This window comes from Gymnoscopelus microlampas (assembly GCF_963454915.1).
Source record: "Gymnoscopelus microlampas genome assembly, chromosome: 3".
NCBI lineage: Eukaryota > Metazoa > Chordata > Actinopteri > Myctophiformes > Myctophidae > Gymnoscopelus > Gymnoscopelus microlampas.
The window spans coordinates 25,257,722-25,285,311 of NC_139940.1; the positions used below are offsets into that span (position 1 = coordinate 25,257,722).

A 27,590-nucleotide genomic window follows, 5' to 3' on the forward strand; every position below is an offset into this window, starting at 1 on the left:
CCCTGTGTATGTTTGTCCTACAGAACCTGTCTGTCATCACGGGACCCGTACTGCATGTGGTTGAAATCAGGAAGCTGTGCTACGGTCTCTCCTGGCTTCAAGTAAGTGAAAAGATGAGCACACGCGCGCGCGCACACACTCTCTCTCACACACACACACACACACACACACACACACACACACACACACACACACACACACACACACACACACACACACACACACACACACACACACACACACACTTGCATGTTAGATGGACTAATTGTAATATTTACTCATGGATTTACCCTTAACCAAGGTCAGCAAAACGGATACATGATTTTAGACACCGTAAACAAAGTTGTAACTCAGAAATGAGTTGGCAACCGGTATCATGGGAAAGTAATTTTACATCTCAAGCTGCTGCTTGAATGAGTTGTTCAGCACTATTCAGATAAACTGGCCTTGCATTACACTACTGCTGTGTACTCTAGATAATCAATATCTAATCTAGAGTTTGATTTGGCTGCAGTATCAACATGATGAATATGGATCTCTGCAAATGCCATCACAGGAAAATGCAGAGTGTCATATTTAACTCTGAATGTGTAACAATGGACTCTTTTCGGGTCCATTTCTTACACATTGAGTAAAATGAACAATGCATTTTAATCTGAAAGCACCAGTGTGCCATCTCGATCTCCATCTCCTCTCATATCATGCATTCAGCACAGGACTTGCTGGCAGCGCACATGGAATCGCTTGGGAATGAAACCCCAAGTTTTACTTAGTGTGTGTGTGGGGTCACACTTTTCAGTCCAACAGCAAGCCATCGATCCAAAAAAAGAACCTCTGCCCGCATAATTTACTTATCCATTTGTATGAACTGGAAGGGAGCCATTTGACACTTAGAGATATTGTCCCTGGTGACATTACTGTGGGTGTGTGTATTCCTGTGTGTGCACATGCTTCTGCACAAGTAAAAAGCTAATCAATGCCATTCTGCTTTCCCTCCATTCTTAACCGCATACGTGCCTCCATTCTCTCTTTCTAACCCCCCGTCCTCCTCTTTTTGTCTCTGTCATTCTCTCTCTCCTTCCCTTTACCCAGTCCATTTCATGAAATCAAATGTAATGTCATGAAATCAAAAGTAATGTTCGACTGTGTGGCTTTCAATCACACAGCGGTGCACCACACTGTCTGCTAAATGGGATGGAGAGATGGATAAATGGACGGAAGGGAAGGGTAGAGCAGAAGGAGGAGAGGCGTTAATGGCACTATTTTCTTCTCCTACATTGCCGCCTGACAGTCTAGGCCTCTGCCTCTCCCTCCATGGTTGATATATGGCTACTCCTAAATCACTTTAACGTAGTTATTGTTTTATTTTTTATTTTGTACGCCTGTGGACACAGGTTGTAAACTGAGTGTGTAGTGGTCTGTCGAATGACATTCCAGCAAACTCGAGCTGGATATTGGTTGCACGCTGGTGTCATGCACCGAAAAATAGCCGATCTACAAGCTCCCATCACGATGGGCTGTGACACGGGAGCTTGTAGATCGTCTATTTTTGTATATGTATGTGTAACCAAGTATATCAAGCCCTTCTTGTCCACTATCAACTGGTGTTCAAAGGATTATCATGGCTGCTGGATGCGTAGACATTATTGCATATCACTCTGATTGGCCAATGACCACCTGTTTATTTTTAATGTTTAATTATGGATATGTATTACTATGCATAATAACTTTTTTTTTAATACATTTTTTGGAGTGTGTTTTCTGTGGGTGTGTGTACTATATGTGCATCTGTCTACCTGTGTGTGTGCGCATGCATATGCTCACAAGGGTGTGCACATACACACACGTGCGTGCGCTCGTGTGTGGGTGTGTGTCTGTTTGCGAGAGCGTTTGCACACACTGGGAATGTGGCCACATGCTGGCGATGTACTGAGTGGCTATGTGAAGTTTGATTTATGAGCCAATGTTTGTCAGGCAGGACAGTGGCATGCTGGAAACCAATGGACTAGAACCTGAGAGAGATTGACCACAATATTCTGCCGGCCATGCCGCCTGCCTCTGTCCACTAGGGAGAGAGGGGAGGGGCCATCAAAAAGAGGGGCGGGTGAGAATGAAACATGGAGAACAATAGTAAGATGGAGAAACAGGAAGGTAAGGAAGGAGACAGAATAAGAGGATTGGACAAAAAGTAAACTGTGCAATAAAGGAAGAGACAGAAGGAAGAAGGAGGCTGAGGGAGAAGTAAAGAGATGGAGAGGTTGAAAGAAGGCAATAGAAAAGAAGGGGGGTTCTGAAAGGAAAGAAGTGAAGAAAGAATCAAGGGAGAGAAAGAGAAAGGAATGGTGTCAGGAGGCAGTCTTGGCAGAGCTTGGCTCCAGGCACAGCAGCTCATGAAGTCAGTAAGGGGGATGGACTACAAATAACCAGGGACCTCCTTCTCTTTCCTTTGTGTCTGTATCTTTATATTTCCCTCTGTTTCTCACCCTCCTTGTCTCTTTCTCTCTCTTTCACCTCTCTCACTCACTCAAACTATCATTCTCTCCTCTGCTTTCTACCTCACCCAGAGGTGGCATAAATTGTTGACTGACTTGACCCAAAGAGGCAGTCTCCACTGCGTGCTCTCGCTCGCTCTCTCTTTCTCTCTTGCTCTCACTCTCTGTGTGTGTGGCTCTAGCTCTCCTGCTGCCCCCGCCCCCCCCCCCCCCCCCCTTGTCCCTGGGGAGCATGGTGTGCCAGGAAGGCTACACTTTTCCTCCTCCTTCCTCTGAACAAAATGAACCTTGGAATAGAAAGGGACTAACGCTACTGTGTGGCTGATATATGCAGTAACACCTGGCCTGGGTCACCTGGGTGTGACTACACACCTGTTGATTAATGCAGACCCCCACACACATTCAGGGGGCTTCTGTCTGGACAGTTACATCTGCGCTTCCCTGTCTTAAAAGTAAATTAATGAAAGGACATTACTGAGTGCTGGCTGTTTTCTTGTTTTTATTCTGAGAATCATGAGAAGCAAGGATTATTTTATGTTCTGTACAGAAGGAATGTGCACACGTGAGCATACTGAACTCACGCTTGTATTGGAGTGTTCATGTGTCTTTCTGACCCTTTTATTGCACATGCAGTCGATGCAATGTGTGGGAGGTTCATTGGCATTGATGTAATTGTGTGCTGCTCAGCTAAGGGGGCACTCGCTCAATGGTGCGTCAGTGCCATCTCATTACTTATGGAAGAGATGCGTCTGGATGCGTTCGGGTCTTTGATTTCTGATTGACTCCAAGGTGAAAGATGGTGCGTCCATTGCAGCAAGAACAGGGTGTCATTTGTAGACACATTTTCGCAGCTACAGCGGAAAATATAAATCAAGGGCTGTCAAGCTAATTTTCCCATTCAATAAGAAACACGAGTTAAGCAACAAATGAAGGAATATGAATATTTCTTTGGTAGGAACATAGCACATACGTTGTGAGCTTGGCATGAGAAGGAACAATTTGATAAAGAACATCTGGCATTGTTCAGTGCATTCAGATAAAAGTTGGCCCAAAGATATGTATCAACAACGTTGTAAAACACACACACACACACACACACAAACACACACTCGCTTTCCTTTCTCAATTCCATAAACGGTACAGTTGATGATTACAAAATTATCTGGGCTTGGCACAATAATGAATAATGGAACCACAAAAGACACAGACACCCTGACCTCAGCCAGACACAAAAAAGGGGATTCAATTTGGTTTCAGTACACACATATAGTACATAAACTCACAACCCCCTTTCCTGTAAACAAAAACAAATTTAAAAAGTCTCCAACGCAGTAAATTAAGAGGCCAGTAGGCTCTATTATAATGGACAACAAATCAAATGGATTGATGCAAATATAATGTGTGTGTGTGTGTGTGTGTGTGTGTGTGTGTGTGTGTGTGTGTGTGTGTGTGTGTGTGTGTGTGTGTGTGTGTGTGTGTGTGTGTGTGTGTGTGTGTGTGTGTGTGTGTGTGTGTGTGTGTGTGTGTGTGTGTGTGTGTGTGTCTCTTCCTTTCTCTCCAGGGGCGGGTTTGAACAGGATGTGGAGGACGGCTACCTCCAGTACCCTGACACCTGCCATGGTATGGTTTAAACACAATTGTATTTACTACGACTCTCAAGCCACACACGTCCAATAAAGGCTCTCACAGAATAAGTTATTGAGTTTGTACGTTAATGGATTCCCGTGTCTGAAAGAAAGAAGACTTAAGTGATTGGCGTTCTAACAAATTGTAATGCAGTATTTCAGTGCATTCATTTCGCTGTCTCAGCAAGGGCAGCGGCTGAGTTCACACTGAAGGAGTTAGGGCAGGGGTATTCAACTAGATTAGGCAGGGGGCCACAACTGTAAAATAATTTGGAGTCGGGGGCCACACAGCGCAAATGCACGCGCGCGCAGCGCGCGTGCATGTGCGCACACAATTTGCGCGCGTGCGCTTTGCGCACGCGCGCGAAATTTTTCGGGTCTAATTCGGGTCTAATTCGGTCTAATTCGGGTCTAATTCGGTTCTATTTGACCAATATAAATCAACCTTTTTTCGGGTCTAATTCGGTTCTATTTAAGGTTCTAAGTTAAGTTCCAATGAAAGATGGCCTTTCAAGAACTAATGAAGGATAAATAATTTGTACTGTTTTAACTTTGATAACATAAATCAAAGTTAAAATAAATAATAATTATGAAAATTTAAAAAAAAAAAAAAAAAAAAAAAATTTTTTTTTTTTTTTTTTTTTCCGAATATGGCCAGGGGCCACAAGGAAGCTCCTCGCGGGCCGCACGTGGCCCGCGGGCCGCCAGTTGAATATCTATGAGTTAGGAGATTAATTTTGCCCGCCTCCATTCACAAACCCCTACAGGAAAACTGTTCCCATTTTCCCTGTGTTAATTAAGCAGTAATTGCTCATACTCTGGTTTGATTATGTAGTTAGTAACAAAGTGGTCTTTTTTTTTTTTTTTTTTTCTATACATGTGATCAGGAACGCAAAGGACAGGAGAAAATCCAAGAAAGCATTCTCCCATTGGAAATGAATGGAAGTTATTGGCCTCTCAATTATTCCCAGAATAATGTTTTTATTTATCTCATTCTTTTCCAGACATCCTGGCAACCACACGGAGACAAAACACAGCAGCCGATTCAGCGTATGGTCAGTAACCTTAACCTTCTACTGTACCATTTAACTGTTTCAGCAGTCTCATATTCCTGGTTACCACATAGTTCAAGGGGATCGAAGTTATGCTTAGTTGCGCGCCAGTGTCATGCACCGAAAATAGCCGATCTACAAGCTCCCAACAAACAAATCGCGGTGCAAGTCATTGTGAGCTTGTAGATCTGCTAGCTTTTGTGTGCCACAACCCGCACGCAACCAATTATAAATCAGGCCTTATTGTGCCATGCTCAATACAGCAGGTAGCAACATTGCAGGCAGTGAAATTCTTCTGTGCTACACATCTTGGGTTAAGTAGTAGATGACCCTTGGTAATATATGATACACTGAAATGGGTGGCAGGGGAGCCAAGCAGTTAAACATGCTGTCATGTAACCATAATGTGCCCGAAAACATTCAATGTATCCATCAACAATCATGAGTCCTGTCAGAGTACTTGACTTGACACTGATCCCCCCAATACCTCCCTCCATAGTCTGTCACTCTGAAGACCATCAGCTAACTGCCGGAAAAATATAAATGTGTATGTTTTTGCTGGTTTACAACCGAATGGGGCCAGAGCGGCTTTTGTGTGGCAGGAGACCAGTCCCCCATGCCACCTCTCTCTCACTCGAGCCGACAGCTTAAACATTGGAGCTATTGTCCGGAGCAGTGGTAGCATCACTCTTTTGACAGGCCTGTAGCTATGGTGGCCAGGCTGCCTAATGCCCTGTATCGGGAGGGATCATCATCCATGTCACGTCCCATTACTCCACTGGCCAGACACTGAGACCCCGTATTAGCCCTGGAACGGGAATGCAATGTCATTGGCTTGCCATAAGAAGGGTGAGAGCAAGGCTGTGTTAGCAAACCATTTTAAAGGGAAACTATCAGAATTTTTTACATCTCCATTTGTTTTATGGCTAATGTTCCATTTGCGGGCATAAAATTGAGCAGTTTTCTGTGTCTCTGAAAAAAACATTTATGTTGTGTTCAAAAGTTCACCCCAGTGATGTCACTAGGGTTTGGCGTCCCAATAGCCAAGTGGTTAGGGTGCATACCACATGACAAAATGCCCCGATCATCGAGTCCCCGGTTTGATTCCCGGCCGACCGAAACATGTATTGCATGTCATTCCCTACTCTCTCTCCGCATTTCCTATCTCTTTCCTCTGTCACTATCGAATAAAGGCTTGACAATATTTGTTTAGGTCCGCTAGTACTACTACAACAAATCTCTTCTGCAAAAATAGACGATCTAAAAGCTCACAACATGTTGCGATGCAATTTGAGCTTGTCGATCTGCTATTTTTGCTGAATGTTCACCACAGAATAGGGACGCTAGAGTTCAAGTTAATTTCAAACGGTTGTTCAGTTCACCGTTCACCAAAAACACGACCATGTTCACATCAACAGTGTGACAGTGCCCCTTTAAGGCTACCATTCCAATAAAAAGTTAAGTCAGTTGCTGAGAGAGGGAAACTAATGCTTTTCTACTCTGTTACCCTGTAGGGGAGCTAATGGTGATGGTTTATCCAGCCCAGTGATTAGTATCATCACTGTTGCGCAGAGCAATCCATCCAACATCTCGCCCAGTCTCTCTCCATCTCCCAACAGAGAGCCATTCTGTCTGTTGGTGGCTTAGCACCAGACCTCCACAGTCCCATAGTCCCTCAATGCTCCTGTGTACCCTCCCTGCTGAAGGAGTTACCACTCATTGGGTAGCAAGGCTTAATGAAGCAACCCTGCCGCTTAATCCCATGGAGCTCCCACCATCCCCATGCTTGCTCGCATTGTTTGAAGTTCTCCATACACAGCCAGATTTTTTCTTTTTTTACTTTGTCTGAATTAAACAAAAAGACCTTTTAAGCCTTCACACTGAAGATCAATTATCAGCTTTCCTGGACGATAAAACACCACATATGCTGAACAAAGCTGCTATGGTACCTGCGGCTCCATTGCCCCGATCGGGAGCACGCCAAGGGCGGGACGCTCCCTTTCATCTTCTCCCTCGTCGCCAAACAATCCTGGCCTATAGAGAGAAGGGTGTGAGACAGAACCTCATCTCTGTAGGTAATCAAATGCCTCTCTGTTGCGTAACATGCCTTCTTTGTACTTCTTTTTTCTCTGCAGTCACGGAGGAGAAACAATATCAACCCACACAAATGCACTGGGACACAAACACAAACATGATAAATTGAGCGAATATTAAAGTCCTGGAGCTATTGTCCAGTGCACTAAGGCCCAGGTCTCCCTTGTGTGCCGCTTTAATTTGCCTGGCACAGATGGCGCACTGACAGGGCACCTTATTCAGAGCGAAAGCTGTCAACTGGCACAGAGAGATGGAGAGAGAAACAGCCCTTTCGCCTCCAGTCTGGGCAGGCACTCTTCAGTATGCTAACATTATGGTTGGCTTATTAGTGGGAAAGCCCAAGCCAATAGCCGTATGATGCAGATCAAACTTCAAGGACAAACGCTGACTGAAGAGCGCACTCCTGATGCGAATGTGTGTCATGAAAATAAATGTTTGATAATACAAGGCAGAAACCCAGCAGGTTTCTTGCCGTATGCGTAAAGTAATCACAGAAATTGGCTGTTATCATGTTTTCTGTAAGCGGTTTGCCATTGACTATAATATGTTTGACCTGAGAGCAAAATGGCTGCCGTATGAATCAATCCAGTTGACCTAGATGTTGGCTGTAAAAAAAGCTTTGATGAAATAGTGGAAAAAAGAGGTTTGGTAAATACTATCACCTAGCCAGGTGGTACTAGTATCTATTTCCACCTATCTGTGAAAACACTTACCACAGTGGAGCAGGCACGGAGGACATTTTAACAATGGTAGAAGTCGATCTGCACTGGAAGGCTCATTCATACAGGGTCCAGCCAGCTGGACCAAAGCCTACCAACAAAAGGGGGATTTGCTATAAAATAGACTGGAGCACCAGTGACTACAGATTCCTCAGTGCTTCAGTAACAAACAAAAGGCAGCAAAGTTCGGAAAACTTGCAGCCAGCAGTCTATTCAAATCATAACGGCATTGAGCATTCTTATTTTTTCCTCAAAGGATTTTTGCTGCCTGCAGCTATTTGAAAAGTTACAAAGCCCTTTGCAAGGTTTTTTATGTAGATACAGCATGCAATGTAATTGCAAATTTAACATTAGACTAGACTGTTTTTTGGTGTCATCGTTTAAAGGTTGCCAAGTGTTTTCTGTCACAAACGTGGTAATGGGTCAACTACTGTAAGCTCTTGCAGTAGAGTTCACCTGGGAAAATAAACCAAATCAAAACCATGAAATCAGTTTTGTGGAGAGACTGATAAGGTGCATTGTTGAGCTGATAAAATGACATAATGTAGCAACCATAGAGAAGAGAGTCCCAGTTTGTTTATAAATGACTATTTTGCGCTCTATGCGCTTGTCACTTTTCCTCACTGTCATGAAGGGGAGCTCTCTGCTTAGTCGTTGACAGCTTTGACTGTAATCTTTTCCACACTGGTATTGATCTGGGGTAAAATAAGACTTGATCTTTTACAAAATTACTTGTTGTAATTTCACATTGCACTAATTGATCATTTTGTTGCCCCTCCTCCCCCTCACTACAACTACAGGGAAGACCACACCCACAAGCGCCAGCACAACCTATCAGGGGGCGGCATTCCCAAAGGAGGCAGGTGACCCTGAAAGAGGTACAGGTCCTGATGGCCCTCCCCCAGTTGGGGAACAGGGGTCACCTGACTCGGAGCCAATCAGTGTGGAGATGGAGGGTAAGGGGGTGGGGTGTCTGTTCTTGCTTAATTTTGACCTGCAGAGGATTGCACTGCTGGGCCCTAGAAGCTTCACTGTACACTTCTAACCAGGCTGACAACTAACACCCGCTGTTGAAAGTTAAAGATTGTATTTCACTGTGAGAGAACATCACACCTTTTCAGCAGCATGCTACCACCATATGAACCACCCTGTGTATCCAGAGTGATGCCCCTCAGCGGTATTCATTGTTTGCAATGATTGCTATCTGGAGTCTAGAAAAAGAAAAGCAAAGCCTGATCTGTGGTGGTGAGGAGGACAAGTTGTTGACCTCACATGGAAGTATGCAAGCTAAAAATGGGATGTTCTTCCAGCAGTGAAATAACACTTGAAGTACTTCACTAACATCTCAAGTCTGAGTTATAACTTGGTTGCACATCGTGTCGCGCAAATACGTATAAATCAGGCGTAACTCTCCAGATTAAACGATCTCTTTGTAAAAAGCATTAAGCTTTGGTTAGCTGTTTTACCAATACACTTCATTAGTTTTGCTTAATCTCCAATCGGACGTGACATGATTGATAATTGCCCAGTCAGCTTACCAAAGATTTAAAGCACTTTGTGATAAGGCTGAAAGGTGCTGCAAGATAAACAGTAGATAACATCACAGACCACTACGCTTAGCAGAAAGATATTGATGGCATAAGAAACAGAAGCATTCCAAAAGGCTTGCTGACGGTTAAGAAATTGCCGTTCATGTACATTCCATCTTAAATCTACAGTAGATGTGCTTAGATATGCAGCTAGGAGTTTAGAAAATTTAATCACGTAAATAGATCCTGCATTGGATCTAATAAAGTCCTCAAGTCAAACTGAACATGCAAGTGCAAACAACTGTGCATCCGCACGCCTTCATGTTATTTCTTGGCTTGCCTCATCTTATTTGGCTCGTCAATGCACAAATGCCCTTCCTGTTCCCCGGCATGTTTCCAACCTTCAAGACGCATGCCACGGAAGTGGAAACTCTGTCTTCTCTTCTCGTGCTGTCTACGTTCACATGTTACATTTAGCTTTTAACTTGAAGGTTCTATCCAGTGAAACTTCCAATTACCGAGCAGGTTCTGTGTCTTGTTAAGCACACTGCAACTGGACAGACTCATTTACCATTGAGGGGATTGAACCTGCTGCCATTTTGCTAACCACAAAAAAATAATGTCCATACAGTATTGCTCCTTCAGTGGAACCATGAATATCCAGTCATACCTAAACACTCTTACATTATGTCTTCCTTCGTCACTGGCTTCCTCTGGCACCGTGTTGAGTCCATAAATCCTGAGCTAGCGAGGCTTCCATTCAGTGTCTGTGACTGCAATGATGAGCCACTCAGACTCAAATGAGAAAAACCCTGTAACAGATAAATAACCAGCGGGGGCCTGGGACAGCGAGTCAGCCGATGGCGAGGAGGAAGGATGTAATGGAAACTAGAGCAATGCGATTGACTTCAGCCAATGTCGTTGCTGCAGCAGCTTGAGTCTGGAGAGCAGTGGAAAACAGGAGCTATGGTGGAAGAAACAGTGACACAGATCTATTCTTTACCTCCAGCGCCGTTTCTCTATCTCTAGTTACAGTATCTCTTAGTACGTAGCTACAAATACTTAATTAGATGTAGAAATAGAAATAAGGCAATTGACCGAAAATATATTGAAACTTATGTTTAGAACCAATAACTGACTTATAACCAAACAGTCGAGAAGCATGTTTTTTTATATAATTTATATAATATATATATATATATATATATATATATATATATATATATATATATATATATATATATATATATATATATACATTTGCATAAAGAATCAACACAAAAAAAATCAGAATAGATTATTTTATATTTGAAGAAATCAATTAGTCTGACCTTTAACCCTCTGTTATACTTTCTACAACGGTGCCTTACAAAAATAGTGAAAATAACAGATCTACAAGCTCACAAAAATCATTCATTAATTGTAATCTAGGCAAGAGTTTGAAATAATCATGATATTGATTTGAAGTCATCTCACCCAGCCCTATGTAGAAAGTATAAACGCATACATTAGAATCACAAACTGTATACTGTACAGTACATCATATATACCATACATACTGTGTGATGATTAAGGGTTAAGTTCAGCATGGTAGCATCACACTGTAACAAACAGTTGGTCATACAGTATGTTCAATCCTCTATATATTGATGTGTCTTTGCCACAATATGCCGAACCCCAACCTGCCAAATGGAGGCCAACCCTTCTGGTGAATTACTACATGAACTGTATATGCAGTGTACAGTATGTGTTTTACAATGATGGGCAAAGAAACTTAATTATCGGAAGTTCATAATACTATGAGGTGGTAATTGAGTCTACTAAACTCCTCAAGAAATATTAAGAACTGTGTGAGGAATAGAGGAAATAATAGGAAAGTTGCATCCAGTTGATGTCAGGGCCGGGGGGTTTAAATAACAATCACTAAGTTAAAAGAACTAAACCTGCCATAATCTTTAACACTATAAAATTCTATTTATTGAATTGTGGGGCCCTTGTCACCCCACTATTGACTTGGCTTGCATAGTGACACAGGGAAGAGAGACAATGATACAAGGACTGACTGTACTGTATGTGATGTAAACATTATTTTTTTTAAAGCTATAGACTAGTATAAGTAACAGATACAAATGCTGACTCCCAAGTAATACACAAGCCATGTCAAATCCCAAGACATTGTTCTATCTAGCACATACTGTACCTAAGCAGGTTTTTTTTCTTATCAAAGGTGAAAGATAAACTCCAATATGGGTAGCTGCAGAGTGTTATGTAAACACTACGATACCCTAAAAGGCAGGGCTAAGAAAAACAACACCAGCAGTCAGGTTATACTAAAACTGTCTTCATCAGGGGAATACACCCACCTCTCCATTGTGTGAAAAGGCAGACCTATGTGCTCACAGCACAATATTTACCAGACACATGTTTTACATGTAAACTGATTTTTTTTCCTCTCCCACCTATGGTGAATTGACCTTTACACTGTCAGATGAACTAGTGTCATTGTGACCAAAGAACCTAGGCTAACAGGTAATTTACCTGACAAGCAAAGGGAGATGGATTAATAATGGAAGCAAGTGAAGCAGGCTCATTAAAATGCTGTAGGAGGAGCAGTGAGTGAACCCCAACTGAACCTTTTTCATGTTCATGTTGGTGTCCTTTGGGGGGGAATCGTTGCTAACAAGTTTTCTAAAGAGTTATTTATACCTCTGAAGACCTTGGCAAAACACTGCCTGCGTTATTTCCTTCCTAGGTATCGATTCCGTTCAGCTATTGTCTTCCCCCATTTAATTCTCAGTTTAAGACAAATGAATTCCTCTTTACATCTCCGCTCTCAGAAATACTCATTTCACCAGTAACTATTGGTATGGATTTTTCACATGGTGGTTATCTGATTTCGGAACACGGCTCTGTAGAAGGCAAACATTTAAATAAATGACATTAGCTCTGTAGTGGTGTGATAAACATTATGGGTGTACCACTGCAAACTCAGAAAACCTGGTAGAGCGCATACTGTACACCCGCAACCCCACCCCCCCACCCCCCCAACAAAAAATAATAATTAAAAAGCCCAGCCGGTCTAAGTGTAGCTGCCAATTTTGGGTAACTTTTAGTCACTGGCATGTCTTAATGGCGCTCATTAAAGGTCACTCAAAACTAGCTCATTTTTCCACTCAGCTCACCAGCGCTTCATAGCAACTATGAGTAACATCATAAGTGACATCATGTTTTACATCTTACAACTCCCTACAAGTCATTGCACATACAGAATGTCACTTTATATAATCCATCACTTTAAAGAATACGTCACTTTACTTAATGCACCATTTTAATATAGTTTTATTTCATGACAGCTACACAGTGAAACCCTGAGTCTTGATGTATCCATTTGTAACTCAGGACTGTACACTTACGGGTCCATTTGGTGACATTAACACTGAGGGTTTGAGTGTGTAATGCACTTGAGTTCAGTGCGAGGGTGGAGAGTGTGTTGAGTGTCACAGTGATCCACGGGGCCCACAGTGATCAAATCTTTCTATGCAGTTGTTCTGACTCCTAGCCCTAACCCCTTACCCTTTCTTCTGTCTCCTTGACCTCTGGGGAATAGTTTTACCTGCTTGTTTTTTTGTTTTAGTTTTACGTTGAACTAACCCCTTTTAGCTGTACCTGCCTCCTTTGTTGAATCCTCTCAACCCTTGATCCTCTTTATGATCTGTCTTTCCAGTTTCAAACCTATGGCTGAAACTGTGCTTGGCTGTGTTTTCATAGCCTGAAAGAAGTTTCTCTATGGCCCACCTTAGAGAGACAATTCACACCACTGGCAATCATTTTCAGACTATAACTGACATCCTTACCTGATACAAGGACAGAATATGAACAAGTGGTGTGTTTTTTTTCCCTTCTTCCTCCTTTCTTTCTTTTCTTGTTTTTACATCTTTGCATTCAGCTTGACATGTAAATTGAGATGATTGTGAAAAATGTGCACCATTATACTCAATATCTGTGCTGGCATTCTTCTACAAACCCTTTTAAGATGTCAAGCTATATTAGTATAGATGTTTAAAGCATTCTCATTTGATGGTATTACTGTGATAAAACGTTCACTTTGTATGGATTGTCTCTCTAAGCTGGTTGGTAAAGCAGAAGTTCTAATGTGTAAAATATTGAGTGTTAATTAAAAAAGATGTGAGCGTGTATAAATGAAACCAAACTGACCCATAATGGTTCATTTAGTTCCATTTGTACACACAATTAACACTGAGGATTTTACTGAGTGTAGTATCTACAGTATATTGTTTTAGTGACAACAATAGATAGATAGATTTGGAACATACTGTATATGCTTTACCATCCACTGAATGGCAAAAATGGGTCTTTTTAAAAAAAAAACATTTTATGCTGTTGCATGATGCATGTGCTATGCCTGATTTGATTGCCTGCAATGATTTCATGAAATGTCAATTCTACCACACTGCTGTAGAAGTGTTTAAAACCATCTTTTGTTCCATGTGGTGAGACATATTTGGTTATTTAAATATGTTTTTAAACACAGATTTTGTTATAAGAAAAAACACAGGAAATCTGTGTGTATCTGGATGCCAGCTGGTACAGCATGCGTAATTTACCAGTATTTAATCAAAATAGTAATGAAACCTGTCGATGCTCTGTATGCATCAACACCCCTAAAGTGAAATGCGGTGCTCATTACCACTACTTTTCAATCGGAATGGATCGGTTACATTACAGCATATCATATTACCTCATGCGCATAAATCAAACTGCATCCAATTGGCTGGGCACTGGTGTGGAATATTATGCAAATTTCTAATAACAAGTGGTACATGATTGAATTCACTCACTCAACAACCCAGACCCTTGTGCATGTACACAATCATGCACATGCACTTACACACATACAAAAGTAATGCATGTACTGTACACTTATGCACCTACACAATCAAGCTATGTTTGTTAACCATCTCTGTCAGCACATAGACATCAGGTATTTAAATTGTCAAATTACTATGTCATGGTAAGGCACAAAATTGCTCTTTTGCCACCCTAACAATTCTCTTTGAAATAGAAAATAGTTCATTATTTCCATTTGTGCAGAAATGGAAGACTTTCACCAGGTAATGTTGTTATTGTTTAACACAGTAGAAATGAACTTGCCTATGAAGCCTGGGGGAATTTTCTCTGCGTTCCTTCTCATTGGGATCGAGTATCCATTAATGGAACAATTACATATGCTCCTAAGCTTGGAGAAACCGAAACTAATTAATGCTATTTTGGAACATCTTCTCTCAATGCACAGAAATAGCACATGGTTAGTTTTCCAAGTTGAAAAAACATTTGAGCGTACCCTTGAGAAAAGCCTGTCACAATGGAAAAGTTACACACACAAAGGAGAAAGTTGGTCCGCCGTTTTAAATGTTACACCTGTGACCTTGAAAATACATTATGGACGAATGGAAATCACCGTTCCTCACAGAGGAAAGTATTGATGCTTTCATGTCCATTTAGAGATGGAAAGAATTAATTTCCATTGATGCAAAAATGAAGATTCGACATTTTGACCGCAACTCATGTGTGCTATCCTATGTACTTAGATTTAAGCTGCCTGTAAGCACTTGCCTCAACCAATATTACTGTTATTGTATCGTTTAAGTATTTCCCACTGAAAGTGTGCGTTTCCTCTCCCTATCCACCTGAGGAAAGAACACCTCGTTTGTACAACTAGGCGCATCAACTTTCTTTTCCCCACAAACAAATATATCTCCAATTAGTAAGACACCGCACAGGCAATGTTGTATAAACCTTTTGCTTGCTTACATAACCTACCGCGCCATCTATTTTTAACAATATGGATACAATCACAGAGCTTTTCTCTTCCTACGAGGCGACGGAGGAGCGTGAGCTGAGCAATATCGTTCTCTCTCTCCTACCATAACACAAGCTGCTGCAGAGTGCCAGGCTTCAAAACGTCTGTCACTCACCCCAGCACGTCTGTCTGTCTGCCTCTCTCTCTCTCACTCACTCTCACCCTTTCTGCCTCTCCCTCCTCTCCTCACTGTACTCCTCCTTACAATCTGCTCTCTCAATCCCCCACTCGCTGTCACTCTTTTTTTATTTTTTGCTTATTGGCTTTCATCCCCTTTCTGTTCTCCTTCTCATGCTCTCCTATAAGCCCCGTTATACTTGGCTGCACACCGGTGTCGTGCACCCAAAATAGCAGATCTAACGTCTATTTTCAGCGTGCGACACCAGTGCGCAACTAAGTATAAATCACCCTTTATCACTTGGATCTTGAGTCTTCACCTATTCACTTGCCTCTTCATTGCCGGTTTTCTTGCCAAGGTTGAACTTTATCTCATCTCCCTTCTTTCCTTTTCTCCCTCGCTGTCACCATCTCTCTCCCCTCCCCCTCTGCCTCCACTCACACAGCCCATCTGTCTGTTTACCTTTTGGCAGACTTGGGTATCTCTATATTAAGCTTTGGCTGAGCTGAGGCCATGTCGAGTCGACACAGAAATATAATGTGACAGCATATGAGAGGAAGGAACACCGAAAATGACTCTGAAATTATGTAAACACTTGGGAGAAATGTTGGGGATATGGCTGCGATGTATGTAGTTCTATTCCTGAGGCGCTGATGGCCTTCCATAACCACACAAGCATCACTTGTGGTGTTTGTGATGAAAGCTAGACCCCTCTTTCACTTCTGTGTTCAAACATTTAATCTCTCTAAATTGGAGAATAAACACTTGGGCAGGTGCGCAATCCCAAGTCACCCTCAGTTGAGTTTGTTACTGCAAATAACCGGAAGAGATAACGGCATGCAAGGACCGGACCAAGCCTGCAAGCAGTGGTGTAAAGTACTGTACTAAAGTACAATTTGACTTTTACTTTACTGGAGTATTTCCAATTTTCAGGCAAATATTATGCTTTTGCTCCACTACAATTACTGTATTTGACAACTTTAGTTACTAGTTACTTTATAGATACAAGCTCACAATGCGTCGCATCGCGACGCATTGTGAGCTTGAAGATCTACTATTTTCAAAAGATCTTTATACATTTTATACATTTGGAAACTTGTGAAATGGGACATTCTGCATAATGAGTACTTTCTACTTTTGGTACTTGAAGTACATTTTGATACCAATATGTTTGTACTTTTACTCAAGTAAATTTTGATTACCGGACTTTTACTTGTAACAGAGTATTTCTACGTTGCAGTATTGGTACTTTTACTTTAAGTAAAACATTTGAGTACTTTTTCCACCACTGCCTGCAAGTGCAGTTGGCCTGCATTGAATGCATCTCCTGCGTGCCATCTAGCAAGCTTGCCAGTCCACCCGCACGCCTCGCTGGGTGTTAATTTCAACATGACCACGCCACCATATGTCACACATACATAGTGATTGAGTCATCCCACCCACTTGCCAAGCATGTTGTGACAAGTCATTATTATGTTTACCTCCCCCATGCATTTCATCGCCTACCAGGCCACTTGACTCATACCCCCGCCGCCACCCCAGACCAATAGGAGCCCTTCAATAAGTCTGGCTCCTGGTGTGTGTGTGTGTGTGTATGGGTTTGTTGGAGGGGGGGTCATGGTCTTGGAAGTGTGGATGACTCTCTGGTAGGCTCACATGAGCAACATGCATCCGTTTTCTGGTCGTATAAATCTGCATATTCCTACTAGCAGGCTGCCTTTGTCTCCTTTGATGGTCATCACAGAAACACACAGACCACAGTCATTTTGACGCTGTAAAGATGACTGACAACCAGTGTAATGTGATGCCACGAAAAGACACGGGCTGTTTAAAATTAAGTTATTAGAAGGCATCACTTTTACCACCCTTCCCCCACACACACAGACAGACAGACAGACAGACAGACAGACAGACAGACACCAATGACGATTGCGATAATGAGCAATGACTTTTTAATGTGGCCATAAGCCAAGGCAATTAAAAAAGACGTGGCAAAACATAGAAGATTTTTAATTTGAAGCTCCATTGAAAATGCTATTCCCAGAATGATAATTGTGTTCCATAGTGTGAACTATTTTATCCTTCTGCTGGGAAATGGTAGCAAAACTCCACTTGTGGCCGCGAGCAGCAATTCGTTGGGAATGAGGTGGAGAGCTCCTACCAACACCTCTGCTCGAATGTGTCATCTCCAAAATAGTGAACAAAAACGAGTTGTCACCTACATGTTAAACTTCAGAGTCATAGTCAGCCACAGCTGAAGCATAATCTATTGTATCAAGGCTAAATTGATAAAGGATGTTTGATGCTAGTTTTTCCATATTTCCTACCTATTCTGGACATGTCATAATAGGCGAACATATGGCAAAAGTGGATGAACATTCTGTGGAAATAGAAATTTATTCTGCAAAAATAGCAGATCTACGAGCTCGATTGTGGATCGGCTATTTGACTTAGAATGACATATATAGGGTTTAAGTGGTTAAGATGCAATCAAAGCAAAGTTTTGACAGTGATGAAGGCTTCATCTCTCCATCGTGCATCATGTGATTATCACGGTGTCAGTTGCCATTGAGACTTATATCCTTTGTGCTGACAATAAGATACAGATTCAGATACAGTACTGTATTATGTCATGATAGATGCTACTTCCACCGCTTTGCAGTATTCTTCCTCCATGCTTGCAACGGCAAGATCACACGCACACACACACACACACGTGCAATCACTCTGTCATTACTCTGTCTTCTCCTCTTCTCAAAAAACACAATTAAGACTGATCCACCAAGCATCCATTATGATGCTTAAACTGTGCTTCCAATGACCATTGAATTTGGCTCTTTTGAAACACCTACATTCTCCCCCTCCCTGGGACCACCTACACACCCCCCCCCCCCCCCCCCTATCTCAATCCTAATTATTTTCTGTCATTAAGGGCCAGAGAATGGCCTAACACCTAACCTAAGATGGCAGCAACTGCTCCGAAATTAGCTCTGATTGCGAGAGGTGGCTGGTTCACCGCTGCCTTGGTGTTTAGGGTCACATCATCTAAGGACATTTACATACTGTACTTGATTATAATAGCCTTGTGTTTTGGGCACAGCAGTAAAGACAGCCAAAGCTTCCTTCTTAAGAAATCACACAAACACATTTGCAACCTGTAATGTTTGGGGGAGATTCATCTTCGCCAGGTGAACTTACCTGATCCACACATTGGTGAAAATGGTGTCACTCTCCAAAATGTTGTTCACTGACAAGGGTACATTTTTACACTCTGTCAAATTAACACTCTGAATTTTTCTGCTCGGGTTTCTGCTGCTATGCACCCATCAATATTTAAAGCTGCAGTTGCTTTCGAAATTGATTTCTCACCGACTTGGGAGCTCTTGGCCTCTGCCACTATCTCTCCGAGAGGATAGCTAGAAAGACTTTATTGCTCCATTAACAGTGGAAGGGAAGGAAGCCAAGAGCGGAGTTCAACCACCTATGCTATGCTGTTCCCCTCATAGTGAAGCCTCTGTAAACACAACCTGTCTGTCCCAGCTGCTACTGTACTTGACCTACATTAGCCTTTTCTTTTGGCTCTGTCAGTCAAACCTCTTAACTGAATTTCTTGCCTTTTTATGCTCTCTCTCTCTCTCTCTCTCTCTCTCTCTCTCTGTTTTTACATCTGTTGAAGGTGTGAGGCGGCCTCCGGAGGTGGAAAAGACCAATCACAGTGTCCACTACACCCTGCTGATTGCCTGTGTGTTGGTGGCGTTTGTGCTGGGAGCCTTCCTTTCTGGCTTCCTGGTGTCCTGCTACTGTAATCATGCAGGCCACAGAACCAAGAGGCTGGCCAAGGACCCTGAGGCTCCCATCCCACACGCTCTGTCCCTCCGCAGCTTAGCCAAGCTCAACGGTCTGCTGGACAGCCCGAGCAAAGATGACAAGCTGGAAGTGTCTTCTCCCAAATTCTACAACTCCTTCTTCCCACCTGGCAAAGATCACCACATGCCACGGAGAAACGGTCATCATGGGGTCTCCATGGGAGACCTCGTCCATCCCCACCACCTACACCACTCTTCAGAGCTCTCTGGTCTGCCCACGCCGGACTCCACCCCAGAGCTGCCCATCAAGAGCATGAAGGCCTTCAAGAACCAGTGGGAGAAGAACCAGAACTGCAACAACGCCAAGGAGCCCAAATCACACAATATGGGCTCCAGGCCCAGTTCAGCCCTTCTTCACCAGCAGGTCTTCCCCTATTCCCATAGCATGTCCAACGGTGCTCTGGTCGGCGGACCCTTACATGCGGAGGAACGCAAGATTCATAATTCTGAGCGTATGTTGTCCCAGCAACCCTACCCCTGTTACCCCCAGAAGGTGATGGAGGTGACGTCTTTAGATGAGCTCCTTAAACATATTCATGAAGCAAATTCCAGCAAGATCTCACAGGTCATGACCCCGTCTGGCCTGATGGCCAGTGGTGGTGTAGGCCAGCTGGCCTTTTCCAACCGGATCCAGCCGCAGATCCCCGAGACAGAGTCGGCCCCCTACTACAGTTCTTCCACTTTACCCCGTGACAGCCTGACGCGGCGCATGGACGTGCCTCCGGACATCCCCCTGCATCACCAGTCCACGCTGGAGAGGAGGCACTCCTCTCAGAGGCACTCGCTGATCGCTGCCGCCACTAAGATGTCCAGTGGAGGCGCGGGAGGTGGAGGAGGTATGATCCCCCGCCAGCACAGCTTCAGCCAACGGGGCGGAGGGCCCCACCAGCCACCTCCGCTCCTAGCCCGGATGAACTCCACCGGCAGCACGTGCGAGGTCCACTACCCGCTCATACCCAATGGGTACCTCACACGCCAGCACAGCTACAACGGTGAGCAGCAGGAGGTCCTCCACAGGGGGGCCATCGTGCGCCGGACCTCCTCACTTAAACCTGATGTCCCTCCTAAGCCCCTGTTCATCCCTGCCACATCCCCTGTTAACCAACAGGGAAAGTTCAACTACTGAGGAGACCAGAGGTGGACTGCTGCACTAGTGAACGACCCTCTGATCTGCTCTCCTCTGAAAGGAACTTCCCTTGAATAACTGTAGAGGTCTTTAGGTTGCTGACCTGCGACGGGAGACAATTGATCACGTGGCAATCACTGACACTGTGGCCAAAACCTCAACTTGTTTTTCCCCAACCTTTTTGTCCAATGAATATCTTTGTACCATATTGGTATTGCTCAGCTACTTGCTTATAGAACAGTGAAGGACTTGGCTGGCAGGATGCCACCACCTTATATTAGGCTGCAAATGTCCTCAGTGTGGATTTACAATGCAACTTAGTTATTGGAAGTCTTGGTGTTCAAAATAAAACGTAAAACATGGGTCATCTTCTGGACTTAAAAGCTGAAGCCTCTTGTGATGCTTTTGAGTTCTGACTCTTGCTTTTGCTTATCTTTTCTGATGTAGTGTTGGCAACTAATCCCAACCCACCCCACCCTCGAATGTGTTTATATTATGCATGTGTGTGTATATATATGTGTGTTTATATCCACACCGTATATGTATACATATACATATGCAGTACATGTAACCTGTGGTGAAAAGTCAGCAAATTCCCCTAAAAGTAGTAATGTCTTTGCCTTACTTATACTCTTTCATCTTTGGGCATATCAAATGATCCTATAAGAGATCCTGGCCACAGCACTGTTTGTATGTGGACAACTTGTGTCTTTACGATACCAAATCATGCAATTCATTAACAAATTCCATAAAGTCAATTGGCTAAACACATAAATCCAATCTATAGTACTGACACCTCGACGAAAACTCTTCAAAGCAGCTATGTTTGTCTTTTCTCTTCTTTTCTTTTCTGGAAATGGAGACTCTCCTATCCAGAAAGTTAGACGCTAAAGACTTGGTTAAGTAGGGTCCACAAAGTTTATTTTAGAATGTTATCACAATGGTGCTCTACAACTTCAGTGGGTTCCAAAACCTCTTGAATGGAAAATAAAGATAAACTTAAAATACTTTGTTTTTGAATACTTAACTGGACCCAAAGAGGAAAAGACAAAACATGCCATGCCATTTGGGAGAGCAAACATGATATGTAGTATGGACTGCAGTTATAATAATTATTAACTTTGTGGCTATTGGTTGTAAATAAAGGAATAATTACTAGCCAAATTTTAACTGTATGTGTAAATGTGTGCCTTATTTAATATAGTGTGTGACATGGGGTAGGGGAAATGCAAGGAGCTAAGATGCTACTATGCTATAGTAGATGTTTCATTTTTTTATGGTTGTCAGTATGTGTCGTATATAATTGCATATATGTATTTCTATTGGACTTTTATTTTTATTTTATTTTTTTACATCCCTGAAGTGTGAGCCTGCAGATTTTTGGAAGGGGGGGTGCAAAGCGAATACCACAGCTTGAGGCTACAGATATTTTTGTTGCCTCCTTTTTCTTGTCAGTTTCCACTGGGTTTCACTTTACCTTGCGCCTGATTTATACTCTGTTGTGCACCAGTGTCACGCACCAAAAATAGCCGATCAACAAGCTCAATGTGACGTGTTGTGATCTTCTAGATCAGATATTTTCAGTGAACGACATGGCAGGCAATCAAGTATAAATCAGGCATGACAGCCACTGAACTTCTGTTTTTTTTTCTTTAGCATGAGCATCTCCTTAGACGCCGTATAGAGCACTGCTCCTCGTAACCTAATCCCCTTGGATCTCCGACATATCACCTGGGTTCAACCTGGGTTCAAATGAATAGTGACGTTAATACTAGGAAGGGAGATGACACGTTTCTGTTGAAGAGATGTGCGCTAACATTGAAGAATGCTATGAACTCTGACCATGTGAGCTGAGATTGTCCTTGGGTAAATATTTGGGAGTGAATGTGGAACTGGCACCCTGGTGGCTTGGTTCGTTGAACATCTGCCAAGAATTATCTATAGGGGATGTAAAAGCCAGTTGGCTGAGTCTGGAGAAATATCTTCTTTCTCTTCACTTCTTTCTCCACTCTTGCACTTTTCTGTAAAGTTGATTGACCATGGTTGACATAAATCATAGTCAATTCTTTGACACTTAGTAATTGAATTTGAAAATGGTATTTGTTGATTCATATTTCCTAGAATTCATCTGACCCAAAGTTTACTATCCATACAAATGCAACTACAGCAAGCAGAGGTCCACCAGAAATTATGCATCTGTTGTGTCGAAAAGAGTCAATTTCCATTAAAGGACAACTTAGTTTTTTTTACAACGAGGGTTCTTTTATTAGTTTGTAATGATAATAATTAAAAGACGAGTGTTAAAATTAATTCATTTATTGCTTTCTATCGTTTCCGCGATTTTTTTACTGGGGGGCGGGGGCATTCGGTGATTGGTAAAAGTGCAATTTCTTTTACACAATAAGACGTCTATTTTTGTCTCCGCGAGGCAGAAGGCATGGAGGCCAGGGCACAACCTTAAAAAAATATATATTACTCCTACAGATTTTATCCAAACATCACGCAAATCAGTACACAGCATCTCTATAGTCATGTGATCAAGACACATCTGTCAGATTTTTTATATTCCATCTTGATTGGCCAAGATTGGCTTCTAAAGTTTGTAGGAGTGGCCCGTTTTGTACAAAATGCCTCAAATCATGAACGTGTTCATGATTTGAGGCATTTTGCACAATTGTCCGATTGCCGTAAAACTTTGTACACACATCCCCACTAGGCCAAGGAAGATTTTCTTTTTCAAATTAGCCTCATGATGGCGCTATAACAGGCAGATTCACATTGTGACCTATAACTCTTGAACTGTAGGTCATACAATCAACACCTTTTTTCCCCTGGATTCTGTGGCATTTCTTTCTTGGTCTAGTGGGGCTGTGCGTGCAAAATTTCATGGCAATTAGACGCTGCTTTCATGATTTGAGGCATTTTGTACAAAACGGCCCATTCCTGCAAACTTTGGAAACCAATCTTAGCCAATAAGGATGGAATATGAAAAATCCGACGGATATGTCTTGATCACATGACTATAGAAATAATGTGTTCCAATCTACGTGATGTTTGAACAAAATCTGTAGGAGTAATATTCAAACAATTGTTTTGCAAAAATCTGGTGGCGCTATAACAGGCCGATGTGAAAGATTTGGGGCAGATGTTCTGCCCTGACCTCTGTGCCTTCGGCCTTGCGGAAACAAAACTAGACGGCTTATTGTGTAAAAAAGTAGCATTTTTACCAATTAACTTGGCCCCTGCCCCCAGTTAAAAATTGCGGAAACGATAGAAAGCAATAAATGAATACATTTTAACACATCTTTTTAATTATTACAAACTAATAAAAGTTGTTGTAAAAAAACTAAGTTGTCCTGTAAACATTTAATGCAGAAATTCATTAAATGGTTGGTTGAAAAAAAAAAAAAAAAAACACTTTATTTAACGTTGAGACCATAATGCCTCTGAAGAGGAATTGTGGCAGCTATGTGATGACTTCAAGAATATGTTATTTCAGTTCGCACAGAGATTGTATGGGAAAGGGAATGGTCTTTGCTCTAGTCTCCACCAAGCCTGATTTATACCACATTGTATGACTTTGTCAAAAATAGCCGATCTACATGCTCGATCTGCTATTTTGGGGCGTAACAACGTCATATGGCAGAGTATAGATGAAGGTAATGGGTATGAGTTTTTGGTTTTCTCTGAACTTGCACAGAGTGTAAATACATTCTATTGGACCGGGTCTCATTGATTCAGTATTGTTTTTGTTTGATACGTATATGGGCTATGCCTCATGAGCTACTCTGAATTTGGTCTCACAGAATACCATTGTATGTCTCTTATACTAGGAATAAAGAAAAATACAGTGTAAATGTGTCAGTGAATTAATGTGTTGAATTGTTTTCTTTATATTTCAAAATCAAAGCTGACTATTTGTATTGTCAGCTTTGTTTTGGTACAGTGAATAAGCTCCCTCTAACTCTCCCTCTTCCTCCATCCCCCTCTCCCTATCTTTTTCTCTACCTCTATCTTCAGCCAGATCCGAATACTCAAACTTCCATTCTCGTTTCCTCCGCTCGTGTCATTTTCTTCGCACCTTTGCACCGCCTCCGAACAAAGAGGAGAGGCAAGGATGGAGGAATCGATCAGGTTCGCTTTAAGGAATGGAAACGGTCCTCGTTCAGTCAGCATAATTTTGAAGCGACAGCAATTACTTACGACGTGTCACACAGCTGGATCACTCCGGAGCCCGGAGTGTTGTCATGTGGAGGAGAAATTATATGTCACAGGATAAAAACAGGAAAACATATACATCACACAATCTGATGAAAAATGCACGCAAAGGAGACATGAAGGATACACTTGATGTATCCTTGCTGATCCTCGCTCCAAGCAGCTTGGGAAGTCTTCAATCTCCTCGCTCTCGGCTCTTCCAAAAGCAAATTAACATTTAGGAGGTGTCACACTGGAGGATAGAGGCAGAAATTTGTGTATTGGGATTTAGCTTCTTTCTCTCTAGGTCAGTGATCTCCATAATGGGCATGTGATGTCGGACATAAAAGAAACCGTTGCCTAACGGTGCCGATTTGCATGTCCGTATTTGGGCATAAAATGCCCACCCAACACATTGATTGATTGATTGAATACTTTATTTAGAAAAGACATGGAAACAGTACATGGAAGTACAATTTACAATCATAGGTCCTCTAAACTGGATCGCTCATAAAAGCACAATGGCTTATTTAAAATGAGATCCCCGCGCACTCAAATCATGATGACATTTAAGAAAACAAACAAATATACACTACTATGCAGAACGGCATACAATCAGCTTACAGGTTACTGGTATGAAAAACAAGAAATATGTACAATAGACAGTTCGAGGAGGGGGGGAGGTTAAGACTTTGACAGGGCCAGTTTGGAATTGCAGCCTCCTGAAGGTGTTTTTTTAGGGCGGTTTTGAAAGTGAGTAGGGTTTTACAACCCTAGCAAAATGAGCAGGGGTTAGGTGGTTGTATGTTTGAGGCCAAGAAGTAGCCTTGTCAGTTTGTTTTGTTGTTATTTTTGGAGCCTTGTTTTTAAGGCCTTGGTGGTGGTGTGATACCATGAGAAGCATGCATAGTCTAAACTACCTTGGATGAGGGCCCCTGCAAGAATCTTCAAGGTATTCTTACTGACTAGAGAGTGAATCCTATACAGAAAATGTGTTCTTTGATTAACCTTTTTGATTACTCTTTCTGCCATTTTATCACCGGAGAGGTTTGCCTCCAAGATGGAACCCTGCTAGGTAATTTCCTCCTTTCTTGTTATAACATCGGATTCGTCACCCGCTTTGATGGTGAAGCTCTCAGCCTTGCTAAGGTTAACAGAACACTGGACCCAAAGAGAATGGATTCGGTTTTACCCAAGCGTAATGATAGTTTGACAGACAGAGTGCCGTCTTGGAATCAATCGGAAGGTTCCCGGTTCGATTCCCGGCTCTTCCTGGCTGTGTGTCAAATGTGTTGAAGTGCAAGACACTAACTGCTCCTGATGAGCAGGCTGGTGCCTTGCATTGTTGCCTTCACCATCGGTGTGTGAAATGTGCATTGTAAAATGTCATTGGGTGAAAGGCACTACAAAAAATTCATCATTGTATTTACCATTTTAGGCACAGACACACAACTTGAACTTTATATAGTAGTTGATATTTATTCGTGAGACAGAGCTACTGTACATGTACTGTATATGCCTTGGTTGATAATCATATTTCCCAGTCATTAACTGAATGCAACTGAATTGCCAGCTAAAGTTAATCAACAGATATTTACTAGGTAGGGTAAGTCATATTTCTTGGTAAAAAAAAAAAAAAAAATGTTAAAAGCTTTAAGCTCTACATTTCTGATAGTATGTTATGTTTGTTCAATAACAGGGGTCTCTCCATCTCACCAGCTCTTTAATAAACAGAACATTTATTTTCAGGTGGGTGACATCAGTCAATCAGGAAAGAGTACCCATTTATCAGCTTAAATGTTATAGTGTTCCAGCTCAAATATTGTTTGCTATTTTTTTTTGTGTCATCACTTCCAATTTCACTTACTGCATTGAATCTGTATCCTGTGCGAGTTCTCTCTCCTGATTGGGTAAAATGAGTATACTGACCTGAAAATGCATTTTCTGCTTACTAAAGAGCTGGAGAGACAGGGAGACATAATATAAGAACATATAGTGTACTGTACAAGTTCTCAGTTGAGTAGTGAGATGACCAAATGGATCTTACAAGTCCTCCCAGCAGTCTATTAGATCAGCCATTCTCAGCCTTTTTTTTATTTCAAGGCCATATACTGCATTTGATGTTTGTGTGATCCTCAGTGTTATTTTAACTCTGTCTGTAACTCAGTTACAGACCTGTAAAGGTATATCTGGACCCCTGGTGGTCCGTTGAGAAAAAGTGCATTAGATAATCACAGCTACAGTGTCTCTCTCCATATGTGTGCTGAGAATACATGTGTTTCTTTGTGTATCTTTAATCTAGTCTGTATGTGTTTTTCAGCCGTCGTCTATCCCAGAGACAAATGGGGATAGAGGTGATCGTTAAACCCCTATGAGTAACAGACAGTGATTAGCCCCAGCATAATTAGTGGACTCACGCAGGGGTAATTTATCTACCTAGTCTGTTTCACATTTTCCCACTCAAATTACTCTGGATAATAAACTAATGACCATGAAGATATCCTGCAATTTGTTGACTGTCAAAAAGTGCAAACACCAGCTTAAAGTACATGTAGAAGTTAATTAATGTTTCACCTCCAAATTTTATTAACTGATTTTAAGTAGGCCAGCCTGCTTTTTTGATTCAGTGTTTTGTTTTGCCCTGTGAGAATTAGTTTGGAGAATTTCACCGCTGGAATTTCAACCAAAACTGATCTCATCTCATTTCTATTGATGTTACCTCTCCTGTACTTTTGATGCCCAAGAAAAACGAATTGAGCAAAAAAAAGAAGAAAATGGTGGTAATACCAAAACACTGTGGTGTGATTGACAGAGAAATAACATTTTCCAATTACAGCACATGGTCCCTCACCTCCCTTAATCCGTCTGACCAGTGACTCGACAAACCGTGG

At 42.1% G+C, this 27,590-nt stretch overlaps 1 protein-coding gene across 2 annotated transcripts in view; it reads left to right on the plus strand.

The window, feature by feature from the left end:
• sema6cb (semaphorin 6Cb) overlaps window positions 1–21,928 on the plus strand; it is a 125,187-nt gene extending 103,259 nt beyond the window's left edge. Inside the window, exons 17-21 of one of the 2 annotated variants that reach the window (XM_084053092.1) lie at window positions 24–101; window positions 4,054–4,112; window positions 5,122–5,172; window positions 8,783–8,938; window positions 19,187–21,928. In XM_084053092.1, coding sequence (XP_083909218.1) covers window positions 24–101; window positions 4,054–4,112; window positions 5,122–5,172; window positions 8,783–8,938; window positions 19,187–20,502 — 1,660 coding nt within the window. In that variant the 3' untranslated portion in view covers window positions 20,503–21,928. The remainder of the gene's footprint in view (window positions 1–23; window positions 102–4,053; window positions 4,113–5,121; window positions 5,173–8,782; window positions 8,939–19,186) is intronic. The other variant, XM_084053093.1, reaches the window with a different exon arrangement.
• Window positions 21,929–27,590: the final 5,662 nt, after the last annotated feature.